Genomic DNA, 23,366 nt, shown 5'->3' on the forward strand with positions numbered 1-23,366 from the left:
GCAATGATTGGCCAAGGGGGCATTTTCAGAGATGCTCTGTGCTGTTGCACTGAGGGCCTGCAAGCTCGCCTGCCTCTGTCTTCTCCATCTGCGTTTCCTCCTGATCATCCTTTTCGTGCGTAAGACCCCAGTACCACAGCATGAAAAGTCCAATAAAACAGGGCTGCTGCTGCTGCTAAGTCACTTCAGTCGTGTCCGACTCTGTGTGACCCCATAGACAGCAGCCCATCAGGCTCCCCAGTCCCTGGGATTCTCCAGGCAAGAATACTGGAGTGGGTTGCCATTTCCTTTTCCAGTGCATGAAAGTGAAAAGTCAAAGTGAAGTCGCTCAGTCGTGTCTGACTCTTAGCGACCTCATGGACTGCAGCCTTCCAGGGTCCTCCGTCCATGGGATTTTCCAGGCAAGAGTACTGGAGTGGGGTGCCATTACAGGGCACATCTCTTTAAAATGCTTGAAGCATCATTGGCAAACATAATGCATATAAAATATAATACCAAAAATTTCAGTCAACCGAAAGATTGATTAAAATTAAAAATAGTTTTGCTGTTGTGAAAAGACTGAATCAGTTTAAAGGTGGAGTTAATTTTAGATAACTGTGTGATCATTGTATTTATGACAGAATGTAAATATTGTAAACATTGGAAGTGTAAATAATGTGATACAGTGAAAATCAGGGGGTGAGGACAGAGTTGACAGGAGGGAGAGTTCTAGCATAGTCCTGGCAGGGAGTTAGTTAACGCGATCTAAACATGAAGCGTGAATTGTTAAAAGTGGATTCAACCTTGTTTATAATTTAAACATATATACACTTCCACACAGGGCTTCCCAGGTGTCACTAGTGGTAAAGTAGCTGCCTGCCAATGCAAGAGATGCAGGTTCAATCCGTGGGTTGGGAAGATCCCCTGTCTACCTGCTCCAGTGTTCTTGCCTGGAGGATCCTACAGACAGTGGAGCCTGGAGGGCTGCAGTCCACGGGGTAGCAAAGAGTCAGACACGACTGAAGCAACGCAGCGTGAACACACACGTGCACACATCCGCAGAAGGCAGTATGGAGGGAACACTTCAGGGTGCAGCACCCCCAAAGAGCTAAGTGACATGGAACAGACCACACGGGCAGCTGCCCTGGGCTCAGGCCCCGGCCCCTGCCTCGCTGGCCCGGGGCGGGTACTGCCTGACCCCTCTTGCTCCTGCACCTTCCATCTGAACTTGCCGTGAACCGTCCTGCCCCCACCCCCTCCACGGGTGCCTCCCAGAACACCCCCACCCGACACACTTGGCCTGGTCTGACCACAGCGCCTGCCCTTAGTTGGTGCTTTCAGCCTAGGGATGTGTGCTTATGTCAGAGACAGATGAATAATGGGCCCGCCCAAGAGGCACACCCACCCACACCCACCCACCTGGGACGCGATCGTGCCTCTGCATGCTGGCCTGGGTCCCAAGTTGGGGAAGAGGGTGCAGGGGACACGCCGGGCCTGCCTGGAACTGTGACCCTCGATGTGACCACCGAGAAGCCAGGCTCAGGGAATGAGCAACTGCCCCGTTAGACCCAGGGACCAAGGCCCCGGGGAAGAATTGTAAATATCTGCTTTGGCTCCTGAGCAACAACTCAGCGGAACGTTTTGCCTTTCCCTTCAGTACAGAAGGGTGGCTTGAGAGTGCACACGTCACCCCTCCAGCCCTGCCGCACGCGCCCTCGATGCGTCACTTGGCAGGAGGGGGTGGCCCAGGGTCTTGAGGCGGATTCGTGTCCTCAACTCATCCCAGGCTCCTCGCATCACCCCCGGCGCCTTCACTCCCTTGACTTGCCTGACCCGGGGCCCTGCTTTCCATGAAGCCCGCTCATCCCAACTCCCATTTTACGTGGGGACTCAACATCCGATCCAGACTTGAGCGTGTTCAGGAGCATTCCCTCATGGCTCTTTGACAACATCCCAGTGCAGCCAGCCGCCCGCGTCTCCTGTCCGTGGGAGGGCTGGCATCTCTGACCCAGGACACAGGCCTGACTTCCAGGCCGAGCCTACCATGACACCACCCTCCCTTTTGGCTTCTTGGCTTGCATTCCGGCACAGTCTGTAGGGTGGTTGTGTGTGTGTGTGTGTGTGTGTGGTTGGGGCTGTGTGGTGTGAGAAGGCAGCTGTGTGTCTCCAGGCCCACCAGGCTGGGGTCGGCGTGCTGGGTGCGCTCAGCGGTGGCCTGTCCTCTGAAACAAGGAACTGCATTGTACGGCCTTGAGGGGGCTGGGGTTCCGGTTTCTTCCTGGAAACGTGAAGATGCAGACGTCCTGAGCTGGAGGCCTGACCCCAGGAGTGGGGAGTTTCCATTCTCTTGCTGCCAGCCTCACGAGACGTTCAACCAGGAGTATGAAAAATGTAGAGACTGTTGATTCTGGCAGTGGCCCCCGACCTCCAAGGCTGACAGATCCATCCGCCTCTCTCCCTGCCCTCTGTCCGGCACTACCATCCTCTCGTGACTCTGCCTCACTCCCTGGGCCACCAGAAGCGGTGCTGGAGGGAGGTGGGGCAGGTAGGAGGAACTTAGGGGACAGGAGAGTTGCATGATTTGTCTTACTTAATACATTGGAAGAGGACCCCAAACTGAGAGATTTGAGGGCTGGCAACCTGCCTGCCAGTGCAGGAGACATAGATGTGGGTTCGATCCCTGGGTCAGGAAGAACCCCTGGAGGAGGGCATGGCAACCCACTCCAGTTTGCTTGCCTGGGAAATCCCAGGGACAGAGGAGCCTGATGGACTACAGTCCATAGGGTCACAGAGTCAGACACGACTGAAGCAACTTAGCACGCAGGTATGCACGCACACACATCATGCATGGAGTCGACAGGAATCCTGGTTCCCAGGCTCAGGAGTCCCTTCGTTGTAAGTGACAGCTGCTGCCTGCTGGGCATCTGCTCTGTGCAGGCGCTGTGGGGTGCTTTGAGTGAGTGAAGTCGCTCAGTCGTGTCCGACTCTGCGACCCCATGGACTGTAGCCTAACCAGGTTCCTCCAGCCATGGGATTTTCCAGGCAAGAATACTGGAGTGGGGTGCCATTTCCTTCTCCAGGAGATCTTCCCGACCCAGGAATTGAACCCAGGTCTCCTGCATTGTAGGCAGATGCTTTACCATCTGAGCCACCAGGGAAGATCCATGGGGTGCTTTATACACTCTAATTTTGTCAAAAAAGCTGCTGGTAAGGAGGATATCATTACTTCCACTGTGCAGATGAGGAAATTGTGGCATCTTATAACCAATTAGAAGCAGAGCTTGCGCTCAGACCCTGATCTGTGTTGCTCTGGAGGCCAGATTTTGTGCACTTCAAAACTGATTGTTTTGCTCTTCTCACACTTTCCAAGGACATTAAACAGTGTCCTTTAAGGGGCCACGTGGCTTGCCTGAGAATGTCTGACTTACAGCTGCCGAGTGGGTGCACTTTGGTGCTCCGGGCATGTGTCCATTGCCGGCCGCTCTTCTGCCATCCTCATCTTTGCATGTGATGCAGCAGTGGGCTCTGTTTGGGTGTCATAGGAAGCGGGGCTGCAGAGCCTGGGACTCTGAGCGGGGAGGGCGGAGAGTCCACTGCTTGTGGGGCTTGACCTTGACTGAGGAGCTGGCCTCGCTGGTACTCCGCGAGGAGCTCAGTGACAGGATTTCTGGCTGTTGCCCAAGTAGCTCCTAATCTCCCAGGGATGAAGGGACTGTGGATGCCGGAACAGGCCAGAGCAGGTTCTCCCAGGCCAGGTGGCCTGGCTGGGCTGGGCCTCGAGCTGTGAACTGGCACTTCCCAGCACAAGGCAGAGGCCTTGGAGAGGAGTGTTCTTGCTGTTGCCTCCCAGGGCAGAGGAAGAAGCACCCCTCGCCCACATCACTGGGCCCCATGCTCTCTTCTGGCCTTGGGTCACCCTAACCCCCATCCCTGATGAAGCCCATCCCTGGCATCAAGTAGTGTGGAGTAGGGAGGACCAAGAGCAAGTGGAGGGGACAGTTTACCAGAAAGTAGGGCTCCTGAAAAGCAGCAAGGTGTGATGGATTTCCTCCCCCAGTTCTGCCACTCACTAGCCACAAGGGTCTCGAGAAGTCTCTTAACCTCTCCAAGCCTCAGTTTCCTCATCTCTAAAATAGGAGTGTGTGTGTTAGTTGCTTAGTCGTGTCCAACTCTTTGCAACCCCATAGACTGTAGCCCACCAGGCCCCTCTGTCCATGGGATTCTCCAGGCAAGAACACTGGAGTGGTTGCCATTTCCTTCTCCGAAAGGAACTATAGAAAGCAAGAAACTGAAGTCGCTCAGTTGTGTCCAGCTCTTTGCGACCTGTGGACTGTAGCCTACCAGCCTCCTCCAACCATGGGATTCTCCAGGCAAGAGCACTGGAGTGGCTGCCATTCCCTTCTCCACTAAAACAGGAGTAGAACAGTGGGACTGGAAACTCCCATCCACGTGGAAACCCACATGCAGATGTTTGCAGCGGCTTTACCCGTGCCTCCAGCACTTGGAGGCAACCAAAATGTCCTTCATAGGTGAATGCCTAAAGAAACCGTGGTCCATCCAGATGATGGATTAACATTCAGAATTTAAAAGAGATGAAAAGACATGGAGGTACCTTAGATGCATATTGCTCAGTGAAAGAAGCCGGTCTGAAAAGGCTGTGGGGTGTGTGGGACATTCTGGAGAAGACAAGACGACGGAGGCAGTAAAAACAAATCAGTGGTTACTGAGGATTAGTGAGGAGGAAGGGATGGGTAGGCAGAGCACAGAGATACTTAGGGCGGTGAAACTATGCTGTGAGACCCTGCCGTGCTGGGTGCATGTCGTCATCCATTTGTCCAAACCCGCGGGATGCACAGCACCGGGGGCGGACCCTGACGTAAATGGTGGACTCGGGGTGACAGTGACCGCTCAGCAGGGCTCCTCAGCTGTCGCCAGGGCGCCACTCGGACAGGGATGTTAGTGAGGGGAGGCTGTGCATGTCTGGGGGCAGCGGGAACTCTATATACTTCCGCTCACTTTTGCTGTGAACCTAAAGCTGCTGTAAAGAATAAGTCTGATAGGGGTAGAAACATGTCACGCGTGCTTAGCATTGATCATGTGGAAGCACGTGTGTGAGGTGTCCGGCGCATTGGAGGTGCTGAATGCTGGTAGCGGCTGTCATTACGGTGTGGGTCCAGGAATTCTCTTTGTTCAGTTTTTGGTGGTATTTTTTCCATTAGTAAAGAATATAGATTCAATTAAAAAAATTCAAAAGCAAAATTTAGGAACTGTAAAGAGGAAAAACACTTGAAATCTCATTACTCAGAGCAAACATATCACCTTCCAAATTTCTCTCTGTGCATAATGTGTATGTAGGTATGTGTATGTTTTTATATAACCAGAACCATAAAACAGAACCTTTTTTCTCTTTCAGTGATAAACTTGTGGACCTCTTTCCAAACTGATCAATATGAATCTACCTCATCTTATGTAACGCCTAATAGTATTCCATTTTAAAATGTAACTGTAACTGGCCCCCTGTAGATGGATATGGGGTATTTCTAGTATTTTGTTGGCATGAACAACTGTGTGATGAACCTTTTTGTGGAGACATATTTAGAGACAGATAAATACATATTCCTGCAGGAAACTGGTACCACCAAGAAGGCAAGAACCTTCTCATGTACCCACATCCTCTTTAATACTAAAAGTTATCAACCTTGGTTAGCAACTGTCTCTTCTGAAACTAAAGCAAGATTTTAGAAGTTCAAATATTGGAGGGGCTGGGTAGGAATGCAGGGAGGAGAGACAGCCCAGGCAGGCAGAGGTGCCTCCCCGAGGTGTGGAGGCTTGCCCGTCTCCAGGCTCTGTGCACAGCTGGTGCCTCACCTGTGTGGGGGTTGAGGCTGGGGGCCTCCCTGCTCAGCCTGGGGAGGGGGCGCAGTGGGGGTCTGAGGGACTTCCCAGGTGGCTCCGTGGTAAAGAACCTGCCTGCCAATGCCGGAGGTGGAGTTCAGTCCCTGGATCGGGAAGATCCCCTGGAGGTGGGCATGGCAACCCACTCCTGTATTCTTGCCTGGAGAATCCATGGACAGAGGAGCCTGGTGGGTCACAAAGAGTCACGTGAGGATGCGTCCGGGCCTTTGTGTCAGGACGCAGTGGGTCTGGGGGGAGGTCAGTGACACGATGCCCGGAACACAGACGGGCTTCCGGGATGCGGATGCCAGGGGCCCTGACCGCTGGGGAGGCCGACTTGGGTTTTAGCCACTTAATAAAAATAGTTAATATTTATCGATCTCTTAGTTTGTGCCAGGTGTTATGATTTACATAATTACCTCATTTAATGCTCTTAGCAGCACTGTAAAGCACGTACTTGCTCCAAGTCCACCCTCTTTCCATTTCCCCATAGCACAGGACAGGTCCCAAGGAGAACGGGGGAAGTGGTTAGTTTGTTCCGAGGCTGACCTTGTCCAGGAAGGCCTAGGGTACCCAGAGGACAGACACAGAGCTCATAGACTCAGAGGCTGCTACGCTTCCCCATGGGCCTCGGAAGTGGCTCTGATCACGGGGTGAGAAGCTGCTCTTCGCTGACCTGGGAGTGACCGCCGGGAGGCCTGTGGGCACACTGTAACCAGGCTCTGAGTCCCAGGAGCCTGCCCACCCTCACCCCACATCCCAGCTCCAGCCGGGGGAGGGAGAGTAAAGCGGACCAGCTCCTTGCTGTCTTGAGATCTTGCTTACAAGCCTGGGGTGAAAGGGCCTGATGAGTTTCTTATCAACAGAATGCATCTGGTTGAGAAAAATTAGCCTCTATGTAGGCCTGTGTGCCTGTGTGTGTGTGTGTGTGTGTGTGTGTGCATTTGGCAACTGGGGTCAGGCAAGAACTAACTTTGGCAGCCCTGGGGACTAAAGGGAGGTTTGTAGCTTTTGTATCTTGGAAAACAATCTCCAAAATGTTCAGGCAGAGTTCACCTCCTCCGGGCTAAAGTGGAAGAAAGATGCATCTTGGGACTCACTTGCCATGGCCTCTGGACCTGACCCCCTCGCTGGGGACGGTGCCTTTGGTGTGACCTTCAGGGACCCAGACGGCCAGGAGCGGGGCCGGTGGAGATGGCGGAGGTCCCGGCCTTAGCTCATCTCTCCACCTCCTCCTTCCTCTGCCAGGCTGCGCTGACCCCTTGGGTCTGTGAGGAACCCCCTCTGTTTGAGACTGAGGGCTCTGGGTTCTTAATTCTGCCCAGGGTTTGTGCTATGGGTTGAATTATATCCCCCACACCTACAAACATGCTGAAGTTCTCATCCCAGTACGTCAGAATGTGAACTTGTTTGGAAACAAGTTAGTAGCAAGTGTAATTAGTCAGGAAGAGGTCTGCCTCAGAGGGTAAAGAATCTTCCTGCAGTGTGGGAGACCTGGGTTCAATCCCTGGGTCAGGAAGACCTCCTGGAGGAGGGCATGGCAACCCACTCCAGTATTGTTGCCTGGAGAATCCCCATGGACAGAGGAGCGCGGTGGGCTACAGTCCACGGGGTCACACACAGTCGGACACGACTGAGCGACTAAGCACAGCACAGGAAGAGGTCGTGCTCCAGTAGGAGAGTCCCCTAACCCAATACGACTGGCGTCACGTGAAGGTGACCGGGTGCAGACACAGCCCATGGGGACAGCAGGCCCTTGGGACCTGTCCTGTGCTATGGGGAAACGGAAGGAGGCTGGACTCAGAGATGGAGGCAGAGAGTGCAGTCCTGCAGCTACAGGCCGAGGGACACCAGAGATCTTGCCAGCACACTCCCAGAAGCCGGAAAGAGGCAAGGAAGCGTCCTCCCGCAGTCTCCAGGAGGAGCGTGACCCTCCTGACAACTTGATTTCAGACTGCTAGCCTCCAGAACTGAGAGAGAATAAATTGCAGTCCTAAGCCATCTGGTGGGTGGTGCTTTGTTAAAGCAGCAAGGAATCCAGCACGGCCTGGGTCTGAGGGTGCCCCAGGAGCCCTTCCCCATCTGGACACTCGGGTCCCTCCTTGGAGAGGGGCCCATCTGGGAGTGCATCTCCATCTTTCCTTCTGTCTCGGGGGAAAGATGGGCCGTGAGGGCTGAAGCGCTGGGCCCTGGTGGAACATGGCCCTGCCTTTGTAGCCTCATGACTGTCGATACTCGGAGCCCCGGGGGCCTGCCGGCTGCTGGCTGTGCTGGTGGGGTCCGCTCCTGGTGCGCAGAAGGGCCTGAGGACTCTGACTTCATCTCTGCTAAGCCCTGGGCTTAGCGTTTCCAGGGGCCAGGAAATATCAAGACATGCTTTGGTGGTTTTGCTCCAGTCTGTGACTCCATGGTCTGATGGGACAGACTCCACTGGTGCTCAAGTGTGCTTTTTATAAAATCCTGAACCACTCCGCCTGGACTCTTCTGTTCCCTGGCTCTGTCCAGCTCAGCATCAGACCCATAAGAAAAAAATAAGTAAATCTCTGTGTGGTTTTGGTGCTCTTTTCAGAGCGTGTGTGCGTGTGTGTCAGTGAGAGACAGGCATGGAGAGATTGCGGTGTGCAGGTGGACAGAGTGCCCGAGTTGGCAGGGCACAGCTGAAAGAAGAGACTGCAGGCGGCGTCCTCTGTCCAGATGCTCTCGCCTTTGGGAGCCAGGGCAGCCCTCCCTCGGGGCAGAGCTGGCAGGCTCCCACCGGCTGGCAGCCCTGGAGCATCCTTCACGCTCTGAGCCCGCCGGGAGCCGCACAGATGTGTCCTGGGAGTGGAGCCCGGAGCAAGGCTTCTCTGTGGGCTCTGGCCTTGGGGCTTCCTTATCGAAGCCCTGGCGTTTCTGGGCACCGCAGGCAGCGGTGACTCGGCCTGCACACCCTCCCTGCTGCCTTCCACCCTGCCGGGGGTGAGGTTGTCCTCACACTGGGCAGGAATCCTCTGGGAGCCCAGGAATGCATGGGGGCGCTGGGAAGGGTATGGTGAGTGGCTCCGAGCAGGCTCCATGCAGCCCCTGCACAGGCGAGACTGCTTCCGTGGAGGAGGGCCAGGAAGGCCTGGGTGGGCTCTGAAGGAGGAGGCGGCATGGTGGGCCTGGCTGCGGGCACGGGGGAGGCGAGCAGCAGGGCTCCTGAGCGCCATCCTGGAGGGTGCTCAGGACTTCAGAGTGTGGAGTCAGAAGGCGGCAGAGTTCTGGAATCCCCAGGTGCTACGCTGTGGCATTAACAGCAGAAACTGTCCAATGAAGGTGGTCCCTGCGCTCATCTTTGGGGACGGAAGAGAAGGTGGTGGCTTGAAGAGAGTGGTGGTCTCACTCCGAACGCCGCCCCGCCCCCCGCTGAAAGCCTGGGGAGAAGAGGAGACCCACCTCCACCACCAGCCCCAGGCAGAGCGCTTCAGCAGCTTTAAGAAGACGGTCCAAGGACTCCCCTGGTGGCCCAGCAGTTAGGAGTCCTCCTTGCAGGGCAGGGGACGTGGGTTCAATCCCCGGCTGGGGACGAGGATCCCGCATCCCTCGGATGTATGCCACAGCTACTGAAGCTGGCACGCCGTACCTAGAGAGTCTGCGTGCCTCAAAACATCCCACAGGACGCGAGGAAGACCCTGAGTGCTGCACGTAAGATCCAACACAGCCACACAAGTCCTTAAAAAATTTTTTTTAAAAGAAGGCAGTCCCAATGTGCTGAGGTTCTGGAGCTTGTTGAAAGGAAGAAGGCCGAGCCCTCATCAATCAGAAGCTTTCCTCGTCCCCAGGTTACCCAGATGGGCCCAGGCTACCATGCCTACCCCACACGCCCACGTCACCATCGGGCAGCCTTCTCATGGACACTGTGGCCGCCTCCCCAGCTGGGCCTTCCAGCTGAGCTGCGGCACCTGCAGGACAGCTGACCCCGGCAGGCCCAGCGGATTCTGTGGGAGCCACCTCAGATCGGGACACAGCCTGTCTGGGGGAGCTGCCTCAGATGGGGGCACTGCCCGTCTGGGGGAGCCAGCCTCAGATCGGGGCACTGCCCATCTGGGGGAGCCGGCCTCAGATGGGGGCACTGCCCGTCTGGGGGAGCTGCCTCAGATGGGGGCACTGCCCGTCTGGGGGAGCCAGCCTCAGATGGGGGCACTGCCCGTCTGGGGGAGCCAGCCTCAGATCGGGGCACTGCCCGTCTGGGGGAGCTGCCTCAGATGGGGGCACTGCTCATTCTGGGGAGCCAGCCTCAGATTGGGGCATTGCTCGTTTCAGGGAGCCAGCCTCAGATTGGGGCATTGCTCGTTCTGGGGCAGCCAGCCTCAGATCAGGACATTGCCCATCTGGGGGACCCATCCTCAGATCAGGGCATTGCCCATCTGGGGGAGCCAGCCTCAGATCGGGGCACTGCCCATCTGGGGGAGCCAGCCTCAGATCAGGGCACTGCTCATGGGCGTGTGCTCCCTTCTCTTGCTGCCGTCCTGTTTCGCTCCCAGCCTCTATATACCCCATTCCCTCACGGGTCCCAGCCTTGCTGCCTCCTGCCCTCTTCAGCTTCACCTCCCTTCTGCCCGGGAGGTTCCAGAGAGGCAGCCATGGCTTGGCCAGTGAGCTGTGTGCCGTTGGGCACCTCGCTTTACCTCTCTGAGCCTCAGCTTCCCTATCTTGAAGGTATTCCCCTACGCCCTTCTCAACTCTAGATGTGAACATTGTTTAGGAAATAAAGGTGAGGTTTCCCCCGAGGAACCTAGTTTGGGATGCTGACTGTAGGCTGTGTCAGCCAGGTTAGAGAAGCTGACACATTTCTAGATGGGGTAGGGTCAGAAACAGGTGACAGCCCTTCCCGTTGATGATAACAACGGGATAACAGAAATTAGTAGAGAGTGCACCAGCCTGAAGGCAGATGACCTAAGAGAAAGTCATCAAAGTCCCCCGGCCCCAGTTTCTCCTCTGTAAAGCAGCAGTAATAACGGTCGCAGGGCCACACGCAACAGCAGAGGTGGGAGCAGTCTGCGACCGGTAAAGCACCTCCTCACCTCCACGCGCACGGTGGGGTGGGGAGCCGGCAACACTCCCCCCGGGGGTCTCCCCTCCGCTGGCCTCAGCTTCCCTCCTGAGCGCCCTTCCCTCTGGGAGCCGCATGCTGCCCCCAGGGCGTTTCTCTGGCCACTAATCCCGCTGCGGTTCTCTCCCTCCAGACTGTAAATTCACCTGCCACCCGGAGTGCCGCAGCCTGATCCAGCTGGACTGCACTCAGCAGGACGGCGCCTCCCGAGACAGACCGTCTCCAGAGAGCACCCTCGCTGTGACCTTCAGCCAGGTAGGCAGCACGGACCGCGGGGTTTGACCTCTGAGGGTCCGGGCTCCCCTCACCCCCACAAGCGCTGGTGAGTGGGAGGTGCACGGGTGTTCCACGTTTGCCGGATGTCGGCGTCGCATTCTCGCCGGGTCCCCTTCTCGCCGGGTGTCGGGATCCCGTTCTCGCCAGATGAGGTCCATGGCACACACTCAGATTCTTCACCCAGTTCATGGGGCGGGGGGCAGGTGGCTACACCGCCAAAGCAATCCTCCGCTGCACTGAGTCCTCCAACTCAGCCCCATTCTGGCACTTTCTGCGATCACCACTCCAGATACCGATCTCAAGGCCGAGCTCTCACCCCTGCCCCTGACCCACTGGCTACAGATCCAGGTTTCCACAGCCCCCTCCTGGGGCTCAGTTTCTTTGCTACTGCAGCTCACAGAACTCAGAGGCATCTTTGGCCCACTAGATTACCAGTTTATTATAAAAGGATGTAATGGGAACACCCTGATCGAAGAGATGCAGATGGCAAGGTAGGCAGGAGGGACACAGAGCTTCCATGCCCTCTCCCAGCCCTGCTCTCTCCACACCTCCCTGTGTTCACCCACCCAGCTCTCCAGCCCTATCCTTTAGGGGTTTTATGGCGGCTTCATTACACAGACATGACTGATCAATTCCCTGGCCACTGGCAACCGATTCATCCTCCAGCCCCTCCCCACTCCCCAGAGGCCTGGGGGCTGGGAGGGAAAGTTCCTATCCTCTAACGCTTGGTAGGTTCTCCTTAGGTGGGGTCCAAAGTCACCTCATCAACATAGGAAACATCTTTCTTGCTCTCTGTACTTAGGAAGTTCCAAGGGTTTTTGGAGCTCTGTGCTGGAAACGGAGAGAGACCAAGGATATGCTTCTTGTGATAAATTGCAGGGTGGCACACCCCTTGCCAAGGGGCTGGGGGCATGGAACAGGGTGGAAGGCGCAGGGAAGCCTGATGCTCTTGAGAAGTGCCCTGTAGTCCACCCAGGCATGGAGCCTGCCTTGTCCTAGGGCTCCAACCATGGGGTGCGGTATGGGTGGGGGCGGGAGTCCCAGGGAAAGCTCCTGAGGGTCCTCTGAAGTCTCATAGCCCTGGAGTAGCGGGGGTGCTGGCACTGAGGCTTCTCAGTGCGTTGTCCTGCCAGCCAGCCAGCGAGACCAGGCCAGCTTCAGAGGGACTGCACAAGTGTTTCCCTGTGTCAGAGGACCAGGAAGTTGATGCCCAAAGTAGTTCTTCATTCTGGGCTTTGCCGAGGCACTTGAACCAGGATGTATTCGACCTTTGATGTCAAGCCTTTGGGAGGGAGACAGGAGAGCCTTGTTTTTAATTCCTGCATTGAACACACATTGATTTACCTGCTATGTGCCAAGCACTGGTAAGAGTGGGGATCCTCAGAGAGCTTACATTCTGGCAGGGGAGGCAAAATACAACCAAATAGTATATACTGTGATACATGTTTCAATAAAAGTATGAACCAAGTGTTCTGAGTATACAGTGCACAGAAAGTGTGGCTGTTTCTGTTGGGAGAAATCAGGGAATACTTCCCAGAGGAGGTGACATTGCCTCTAAGCCGTAGTGTATGAGTCGAAGGTTGTTGGTCAAGGAAGTAAGGAGTGTCCCAGGACGTCATCTATTTATTTATTTAACAAATATGTTTTGAATGTAGACCATGTGCCAAGCCCAGGAATGCTGGGGCCTTACAGTCAAGTCCCAGTACAGTCCTACTTGACTTGATACAGTCAAATAGGAGCAGCACTTTAAATAAAACCCCTGGTTTCTGAGGGCAAAGCCCTGGGTGCCATGAGAGACAGCACAGATGCTGAATGACTGGTTATTTCCTCAAGAGAATACGAGTGGGCCTGGGGAACTGGGGTCCAGTCCCAGGTCCCCGGACTCGCCACCCACACATGCTTTTTCTAGCCATGATGTACCTGTTCAACCATGTTCAGTCACCGGGTCCACCCATGGGTGCTACCAGCCTCCCTGCTGCTATTCCCCAGGCCTTTCCTCCCATTGGGAAAGCAGTTCAGGAAGCAAATATGATGCGTACTTTTATTAAAATGATACGAAATCGGTTCTAAAAGTCTGTGTCTCTGGGAGAAACTTGCAGACACCAAGGCACCTGGCCTCCCCTCTCCACTGCTCCATCGCCCCGTGGCCGGGGCTGAACTGAGACACCGGGAGCCCGAGCCATGGGGCAGCCTGCCATCCGCCCTGTGACGGTGGGCCGGTGGGAGGTGTCATCCCAGTCTCAGTCCCGGGCATCACGAACAGAGCTGTGGAGTTCTACACTCAGCACAAATACTCCTACAGCAAGCTGCCAGCCCATGTGACGTAGTGTCCTGGAAATTCACAGAGTATGAGGAGGTTGTCCTGTACACTATCCGCAATCAGTGGCAATATAGAAATAACTTAAACACACCAAGAAAGATGAACACACGTACTATGCAGAGCTGTACAGTCAAGACCATCTCATGCTGTATGTACCTCTACCATTCATTGGATATCACGGCAAAGGCCCCGAGGATAACACCGTGTCTGTATTAACCTGGGATTATGGAGGACATGCTGAACAGTGAGAAAAGCTATGATTCATTGCCCAGTTTCACTGTTGCTGCCTGTCTGAGGCTTCCTGGCATTGGAAGAAACCAGTACATTGATACGATGAATCAGTGTAGATCATCAAAACATTTTTTCAGCAGGAAAACTGCCTGTCACTTTTTACCAGTAAAGCTGGTGGTAAAGAATCCGCCTGCAATGAGGGAGACCTGGATTCGATCCCTGGGTTGGGAAGATCCCCTGGAGAAGGGAAAGGCTACCCACTCCAGTATTCTGGCCTGGAGAATTCCATGGACTGTATAGTCCCTGGGGTCACAGATTCGGACACGACTGAGCAACTTTCTGGAGAAGGAAATGGCAACCCACTCCAGTACCTTTGCCCGGAAAATCCCATGGACTGGAGTGACTTTCACTTTTCAATTGCCATAGAGGCATAGCGGGTGGTGCACGCTGGCTGTACCACAGAAGATGACATAAAGATGTGCACTTTGCCTGAGAAATGCACTATTGATAAGATCATTGATGCAGGCCCTCAGCTCTCTGGATCACTAGATTACAGTGTGGTACATAGCTTATATGGGGCTTCCCAGGTGGTGCTGATGGTAAAGAACCTGCCTGCCAGTGCAGGAGACGTAAGAGATGTAGGTTTGATCCCTGGGTCAGGAAGATCCCCTGGAGGAGGGCATGGCCACCCACTCCATTATTCTTGCCTGGAGAATCCCATGGATAGAAGAGCTTGGCGGGCTATGGTCCACAGGGTCGCACAGAGTTGGACACAACTGAAGCAATTTTGCATCCGTGCACATTGTTTATATAACAAAGCATTTATTTATCTGGATGCACCAGTATCTGGTGACAGCAGTTTAGCAGTTCCTCCTCTTGGCCACGTTGTAATGAATCAGTGCAAGGCGATTATTTTGAAACGCTCTAAGGTATTCGTTTCAATAGATGAGCATACTAATGAGAGCTTACAAATGTCCTTGAGATAGACCTGTCCCTGGTTTAAAATGTGTGAAGTACTGGTGATTGGAAGTTGCCCACAAGAAAGGCCCCCTGGTGGCTCAGTGGTAAAGAATCTGCCTGCCAATGTAGGAGACACGGGCTTGATCCTTGATCCAGGAAGATCCCACATGCAGCGCGCGAGGCAACTAAGTCGGCGCACCCCAACTATTGAGCCTGTGCTCTGGAGCCTGGGAGCCACAAGAGGAGCCCGGCAACGGGAAGCAGTCCAGCTAGAGAGTCCCTGCTGCTCGCCGCAACTAGAGAAAAGTTAGTGCAGCAGTGAAGACCCAGCGTGGCCATAAATAAATCAATAAAAATTATTTTTTTTAAATAAGAAGGGACAAGTAATACATTTGGATCAATTTCATTCATCGTGGAGGAATGTCCCATTCCTAAACAGATTCAAGTAACGCATGTATTTAGTATGAGAAGAAAACTTTTGTACATCCTCCACACGCTTCAGAATTGGAACTGTCTATACCAGAGTCTGCATGTAACCAGACCTCTCTGGAGGGCCGTGCCCCGTCCAGGGTGAGAAAAGGAAGGGAGACAAATCTGACTCCCAAGCCCTGGTGAATGATGCAGACTTTTGTGGAAGACTTTCTTTAGAAGGTGGAGGAGGGAAGTTACATAGCCCACAATAGAGCAACGTCTTCTAAATATCTTAGACTATTTCCCCCACTTTCTTTTCCATTGGGAACTTCCAAGTCTGTCTGCTTTCTGTTCTCCTCGAGCCTGCCCAGCCCACTACATCCTGGGCTTCTACTTTGAGTCTCTGTTTCTCCCTCTGGAGCAGCAGGTCTCAGATGGGAGTGGTTTTGCCCTCCCCTCTCCACTGGGTCATGGGCAGGGACTGGAGACATTTTTAGCGGACACAGCTTGGAGGAGGCTACTAGCACCCAGTAGGCAGAGGCCTGGGATGCTGCTAAATGATTCCAGTTGTACAGGAAAGCCCCCCGCCCCATTTCACCACCCGCACAACAAAGAATCATCTAGACCCAAATGTGAACAGTGCAGTTTGAGAAACCCAAACTAAACCCCACTTAGCCAACACTCTCAAGTGCCGGGGCGGGGTGGGGCAGGGGGGGAGATGGGGGGAGGGGGGCAGGAAGCCCCAGAGCAGGGCCTGGAGTTTGCTGGATGCCTGTCTCATCCTCAGAATTTCAACAGTGAGCAGGTGTTTCCAAGTCTGAGTATTTGACTCCCCTCCTTCTGTTGGGGAGACGTGTCAACTGTGGAATTTTCTGACAAGCTGAATCAGGGCTGTGTCTAGAGCAGAACCACCACAAAAATACAGAAGGCGCCAAGAGCCCCTCGTGGGTGCCGAGCAGCCCCCATGGCAGCCAGCCTGGAGTGGGGTTTGCTCCGGGGCCGGCTGGGTTGGGCTGCAGTGTTTGCCTTGGACAGGCCCGGCTGCATGCTTCAGCACAACTGGGGCAGCACCTAGCCTTCTATCAATAAAACCTGGGCCCTGCTCCAGCCTCACTCGCCTTTTCTAAAAAGCCTGTTTGTGCTGATTTCCGCCTTGGCTCGATTTTCTGTTGCATACCAGGATAGAGCTTTGCGTTCACCTTGGCCTCGTCACCTGGTCTGAGCTACCCAAATGTTTGAGTGCCATTTTCGGGCGGGGTGGGGGAGGGGATTTTCAGGGGGTGGGGAGGGCCCTGATCCGAGCTCTGCCAGTTTGGAGACACATGACTGTTAGGAGGTCTTGGCCTGGTGGCATTTCTCCGCTCTGTTGTTGAAGGAAAAGAAAAATCATTGATCTTCCTCCATCCAGAAGGAACCACTGTTCGTTAACATTTTTACATTTTCTTCCTGTACATTCATACATTTTTCAAAACACAGTTGAGATCATCCTGTCGATAAGTGTTTGGCCTCAACCTTTGAAAAGCAGTAATCCCAGGTTCAGGCTGTCTTCTCTCTGCCATGCCAGACAGAGGTGGGGAGGAGGGAAGACGGGGCGGGTGTTTAGGGGGTGGGAACGGGCTTAGAGCCCCAGCTGCACTCAGAAGGCTTGTGGGTTGTGCACGTCTCTCCCAGGTGGAGAAACAGAGGAGGCGCGGCTATGAGCTTCCCATGCCTTTGTCAGTCTCTCCTTGGAGATCGCCAAGGTCTAGGATGACTGACTTTTCTCTTGGGCTCCCTTTGCTGACCAAGCAAATCCCTTCAAGTCCACCCAGATCCCCTCTTCAGTTTAAGGCTGTTTCCTAGAGGGCATGGTTGCCATCAGCTGAAGATCACAATACCTTGCCAGAACTGCTGCAGTTCCCTTATTTGGGGGCATGCCCCAAAGACTTTACCCTTCAGGTGGTGCAAAAGTTGCTCTTACCCCGTCCCCCTGTGATTAAAGAATCCCAGGGGCTCCCCAGTGCCCTCCAGACAAAGTGAGACCTCTGCTGGTTTGGCTTGGTCCTTTCCGTGCCTACCCGAGAGCGGAAGCCCTTGCCCACAGCTGTGGATTCTTACCAGGACCTGCTGCTGCCCAGAGGGACATGGCAGCTCTGTGCCCGGCCTTTGGTGCCCCTCACAGGCGACAAGACAAAAACAGCAACACTCTCCCTCCCGCTCAACTCTCTTGCGGCCGGCGATGGGATCTCCTGTCCATCGGGCCCAGATTCCCCCGCTCCTGGTGGCACCCCAGAACTCAGGAGCAGGATTCAGAAACGAGGCTCTCAGTCCCGGTCTGCAAGTCCAGCCCTGCCCGCTGCAGTTCCCAAATCTCCCCCAGGCACTTTCCACAGCGAGGACTCTGGCCATATCAATAGTCCACCTGAGCTACTATTTACTTAATATTCCTCTTCAAATAGATTTCTTGTATTAAACTTAAACTTATGTTAGAGGGAAAAGTTTCAGTCCTTGAATCACCATTCATGTACTTAGGATTTTTTTTTCCTGATACACATAATTAATATTTAATCTCTAAAATTAAAAAAGCAGCATGCCTAAGGACTGTCTCAGATTCCTTCCACGTGTAATGATAGAGCCAGGCATTGCTTTAAAGTCCTCTCCGGTGCCCTCAGTGGGCAGCAGAGACTGCTGTCCCCAAATACCAGCGCACTGGGTCCAGCCACTGCCTCCTGGGCACTGTGATCAGTGGAGAGAACTGTAGGGGTACCAGGAAGGAAATTCCAGCCACTGGCACTAAGACCCATGTGGTTTTCCAAAGGAGGCATGGATCTGCGTGTACAAGGGATGCTGCCAACAGAGACAAGTCACTCAGTAGTACATAAAGACAATCAATTTGTACTTTGTACGTGTGTGTGTATGTGTGTGTGTGTAAATGTGTGTGAGAGTGAGGGCCTGCAGGGCACCCAGCCAACTGCTGGAAGATATTTCACCTTGTGAGGGGGTGGGGAGTGACCAGGGTAGAGTGAGAGAACCCTTGACTTTTGCCCTTTGCTTCGGGGCTATTTGAATAACCCGATGCTGTCCAGATGGTTCTAGTGTAATATTTCTAAAAGGTAATACCTATTTTCTTAAAAGAAGGACTCTTGGCCTGGATGACAGGAGAGCCCGGTTCTAATTCAGACTGTGCAGATGACATTGTGGACGTGTGACGGGCACAAGCCTCTTAGCTTCCCTGAGCCTCAGGTTTCTCCTTGAGCGATGGTGGTTCTGTGGCTCCAGCGAGAAGATGTAGGTGAAAGCATCTTGGTATCACCAGGTAACATTCCAGGGCCGTCCCTGTGCCTTCAACAGCCTTACTGGATTTTTTTTTTTTATCATGTCGCCCTGTGATGGAAGCCCCTGGCAGCTTCCTATTATCCTCAAAGTCAGCCTGAATCTGGATTAGCACACAAAACCCTTCACTGTTCTGGCTCTGCCTACTCTCCACAATACCAGAAAGATGCATTCTTCTCCTGGACATAAACCCAGGACACTATGGTTTTGTGGTTTGCTGGGCACTCTCGCTACAAGACACGATTATCCCCTTCTTTGCGGCCTCTTATTGCTCTGCTCTGTTGATAAAAGGACTCGAGACCGTTTCTGTCTTCACCAAGGGACGGCGGCTGGCCGGCTGGCCTTTCAGCCCTCCCCGTCGGGCCGCCCAGATTTTCTCCGCGTGTCCCCCGCCCCGCCGCCCCTGGCAGCCCCCCGCGGTCCTCCCCTCGCAGGGCGCCGGCTGCAATCGCCTCCCGCGGCCCCCGCAGGCACGGAGCGGTGACCCAGCTGGTCCGGAGAGCCGGCTTTCCTGCCTCCCGGCCCTGTCCTGTCTCCGCGGCCGCACCTCTGTTTCCCTGCCCTGCCCCTGCCGAGGGCTCGCTTCTCTGAACCCTTCAGGAGGATGCCCCAGCCCCCAGCCCCGCGCCACATGCCGAACCCAGAGCCGCCACACGGGGGAGCCCCGGAGCCGGAAGGGAAGACCCGCGGGGACCGGGTCTGCCTCTGCAGAGGCTGGGGCTCCCTTAGGAGCCCTGCGGATAGATGCGTGTGCGCCTCTCCAGGGATTCTGGCCCTGGGTCTCCTGTGAAATGCTCTAAAGGTTTATCAGGCTGAATTGTGATACCCATGTTAGCTAACATTTGTTGAGGCACACCATGTGCTCTGTCTGCTTCTTTTATCAATTATTGAGAGAGGGGTGTTGAAATCTCCAACTCTAATTGTAGATTTGGCCACTTCTCCTTCCAATTCTATCTTGTACTTTGAAGCTCCATTATTCAGTACGTAAACACTTAACATTATTACAGTCTCTGGATTAATTGACCTTTTTCATTATGAAATAAACTTCTTTATCTTTGGCAATATTCTTTGTTCTGAAATCGACTTTGTCTGATGTTGATATAGCCACTGCGGTGTTCTTTTGATTACCATTAGCATGTTATTTCTTTATCCATCCTTTTATTTGAGGCTATTTGTGTCTTTATATTTAAAGGTCATGTCTTACAGAAAGCAAGTAGTCAAATCTTGTTTTTCTTAATCCAATTGGATCATCTCTGCTCTTTGAGTTATTTAGTTCATTTGCATTTAATGTGGTTATTGATATAATTAGATTTGAAGTCTATCATCTTGCTGTTTTCTATTCGCCGTATTTGTTCTTTGTTTCCTTTTCTTCCTTCTTTTGGATCAATTGAATACATTTTACAATTCTATCTCATTTGTTGCCAGCCCATCCACAGGTGCCAAAGGAAAGGGCCAGTCCCCAGCCACCCCCCACCACAGATTTCCCTCCACGCTCTAGAAACCAGAAGTGCTGGCCGAAGTTGTCAGTGATCCCACTCCACTCAGCAGCTGCCTCTAACAGGAGCCGCCCTAAGGCCTGTCTGACGGCCCAGGGGAGCTCAGTTCTGATCAGACGGTGGGAATGGCTTCCCAACCAGGAGGCTCTTGATATCCTGGCGCCAAGCAGAGCCAGAGCTCCAGCCCTTGCTTCTCTAGAAATGCTTAAGCGCTGGAGATGTATCTCTGTGCCCCTCACAGCCCCACCCACTCCTCCCAGCCTAGAACCAGTCAGTGCCTGAGATGACCTCTGGCTGGGCCAGCTTGTCCTGAGGCCCTAAGGAGGCAACAAGCCTCTCTCTCTCTCTACATGCAGCAGTGCAAGAGTTGTTCACACATCTCACATCCGTGACCACATTGCCCTGGCTCCTGAAGGACTGAAGAGATCACATGAGGGATGGGATTGTTGGTCAGAAACATGTTTTATGATTCTCTAGTTCCTGTAAAAGAGGGCAGCTAGAAGGCCAACTCCCCAGGCCTGCCTCAGACCCAGCAACAGCCCTCCAGGGCCTCTGCGTCTTAGTCTGGGCTGATCTAACTGCCTTCGGTGTGTGTGTCAGGGCCCTAGCGAAGCTGCCAGCCTGACAGCCCAGGAAGCGAAGCGTGGAGAGGGCTAGGAGCCCCGGAAAACTGCCTCTGCTGTGAGTCAGCCTCCGCAGTGTTCAGCCGCATACCTCTCACAACAGGAAGTCATCGGGGGAAGCTGAGCTCAGTGGTGCGCTCACAGTCTAATGCTGTCAGATGCTGCTCTCAGGACACGGGGTGGCGGTAAGGTTCACCCCAGAGAGGGCATCTGAGAAAGGCTGCTTCCGAGAGGCGCTGGGAAGGTGGGGCGGAGACACAGGAGGACTCTGAAGGCAGAGGAGACCAAGAGCAAGGCCACGAGCGGGGAGGGCGGCTGCCGGTGACGTGAGGCGAGCGTGTGTGCCTGTAAGGAGGGCTGCCTGAGTGTGGCTGGAGGTGGGCACGGCCTGTAGGCTGGGCACATGCTATGAAGGGCCTTGAAAGACCTGCTCTGGAGTTGAGGATGTTGTTGTAGGCACTGAGGCGTCACTGGCGGCAGGACAGCTATGGTGGAAAATCGTCAGACACGGAGGCTCTGGGTTTGAAATCTGATCCCACTATTTATTTGCTCTTTGGTTTGGAGCAAATCAGCCATCCTGAGTCTCATTTTACTCATCTGTAAAATACGTTCTTACAGCGTTGTGACAATATACAGCCTTGATGTACTCCTTTCCCAACTCTGAATGGTCCATTGTCCCATGTCTGGGGGATTAAGTGCAAGAATGAAATATATGAAAAAAAAAAAAAAAAAGAATGAAGTATATGAGAGCTCGGTAGCTCCAATATGACATCTTATTTCATGTTGTTCAGACTAGCTGTTAGGAGAAAGCAGGGACTATGTGTTCTTCAGAACACCCAGTCTAGTGCCTGCCATGTAGAAAGTGCTCCGTAATTATTTGTTGAATAAATGAATAAGCTTGATACTAAGTCTTGATCCTCAGTACTTACGCAGTAATTATTAGTTGACATCTGAATGGGAAGATTTTATGATGAAATAACCCTGATCAGATCTCTGTCTAGATGGGTAACTTTGGCAACAAAACAGTGGGGAATTTGGAGGAGTCAGGATGGGAACGAAGGACATTATTGGAAGGCTTTGCAATAATCTGTGTGAATGGCATCCATCAAGATAGGAAATTCTAGAGGAGGGGGAGCAGAGGGAGGTTGAGGCCCCGAATAATCAGCTCCGTTTGGACCTGTTGAGAGTGAGGCCGTAGTGGGGAGGGCTGGGTACCTGGTGAAGCATCCATCTGGAGGACCTGGGGGAGAGGACATCATGAGACAGGTCAAGTGTGGTTGATGCCATTGGCCTAGACTCAGCTCCCAGGGACAATGCGAAGGCGGAGGGGGTGGAAGAAACAGTCAGTGAACTGTGGAAAACCCCAGTGAGCCAAAGGGAAGACAGGGTCATAGGCAGACTGAGAAAGCAGCTTCTGACTTGTCTGGGACAGACTCCAGTGTCAGGCAGGGTGACTGTTTGAGAGCGGTCGGGGATAGGTTCTGCATGCTCCGCGTGTGCGCATTCACGGACCTGGGTCTGGAGTCAGACCAGCTGGGCTGATTTGGCTCCACCGGGACTAGCATGTCTGACTGTGTGCAGGTTACTCGACCTGCCACAACCTCCTCTTCCACTCTGTAAAGTAGATATATTGAAGCCTCCTCCCCTGTTTGCTGTAGGGATTAAATGAAATGAAGCACATAAAGTCACTAGGAAGACGGTGTCCACGCAAGGCGGCTAATGATCACTCCAATGGTTTCAGGGGTGGGTTGGCACCTCACCTGGTTTTCGGCCTCTGTATGTGTTTGTTGCTCATGAGGCCCCAAACCTGATCTCTGGACCCCTCCATGGATCCTGGATGAGGAGACCTGAGGTCCAAAGTTGCTGAAGCTCCCCCAGCAAGCTAGAGCTGGAGCTGGGCCTGGAATATCAGCCCCCTTGCTTCCATTTCTGTACCACAGCTTTCCTGGAACACAGACCCACAGGGTGGATTTGACAAGGGATCTGGCCATGTGTCAGGATGGCATTTGAGAGAGTAAGAAAGTTTCAAATGATGTATTTCATCATCTGATGCTCTGAGACAGGGAAGTCACCCATCCACCACTTCAGTGGGGCTTTCTGAATCCACCCCGCCCCCGCCCCCCCAACAGCGATGCCATCATTGCTCTGGGGCTCTGGATGCTGCAGCTACAGGTCCAGACTCCTCTTCCTGGGACCAGGGACAATAACAGCCAGTTCCTACCCTTTGCGCGTTCACTTCCAGAAGCATGAAGCGCTGTTGCCTAAGCTCTTCCTGCTGCCTTCTCCCCTCCCCCTGGCCGCGTTATCACCACTGTTGATTATTCATGGAGAAGAGGTGTATACAGGGTCACTGGACGCTGAAAGGAATCCGGTCTTCCTCCCTTTGGAACTATGAAGCTTCAGTCTGGATTTTTCCTCCTGGAGGCTGGCCAACTTGTATCACATGTGATCTTTGCTGGCTTCAGAAGAGTCCCAGGGTCCTCACCAGCACCATTTCTGCTTTGCTTGGCTTCCTTCCAAGCCTGGACTCATTGACAGGTGGAGTAGAGTGGACAGACAGACACAAACTAGGCTTTGAAAATATCTCATGAGCTATGATGGAACATATTCCTTCTCTCAGTTTCCTCATCTGTGAAATGGGAGTAAAACCTGCTATCAGGGTTGCAGAGCAACCCAAGTGATGAGGTGAAGGGACTTTGAAAAGCCCTATTCAGATGTCACTTTTCATAATATTTGAACTGGCAGGGAGCCGCACCCTAAAAGAACACAGTGTCACTCAGGCCTTTTCC

General features: G+C 53.6%; 1 protein-coding gene across 1 annotated transcript in view; it reads left to right on the forward strand.

Annotated features, from left to right (window-relative positions):
- The first annotated feature begins 8,928 nt into the window (after window positions 1-8,928).
- Window positions 8,929-23,366, forward strand: part of LOC129654229 (ras association domain-containing protein 5-like) — a 47,985-nt gene continuing 33,547 nt past the window's right edge. The window contains exons 1-4 of the mRNA XM_055583747.1: window positions 8,929-9,339; window positions 9,483-9,540; window positions 10,380-10,490; window positions 11,082-11,203. Coding sequence (XP_055439722.1) covers window positions 8,929-9,339; window positions 9,483-9,540; window positions 10,380-10,490; window positions 11,082-11,203 — 702 coding nt within the window. The remainder of the gene's footprint in view (window positions 9,340-9,482; window positions 9,541-10,379; window positions 10,491-11,081; window positions 11,204-23,366) is intronic.

Source organism: Bubalus kerabau, chromosome 5 (genome assembly GCF_029407905.1).
Source record: "Bubalus kerabau isolate K-KA32 ecotype Philippines breed swamp buffalo chromosome 5, PCC_UOA_SB_1v2, whole genome shotgun sequence".
In the NCBI taxonomy this organism is placed as follows: domain Eukaryota; kingdom Metazoa; phylum Chordata; class Mammalia; order Artiodactyla; family Bovidae; genus Bubalus; species Bubalus kerabau.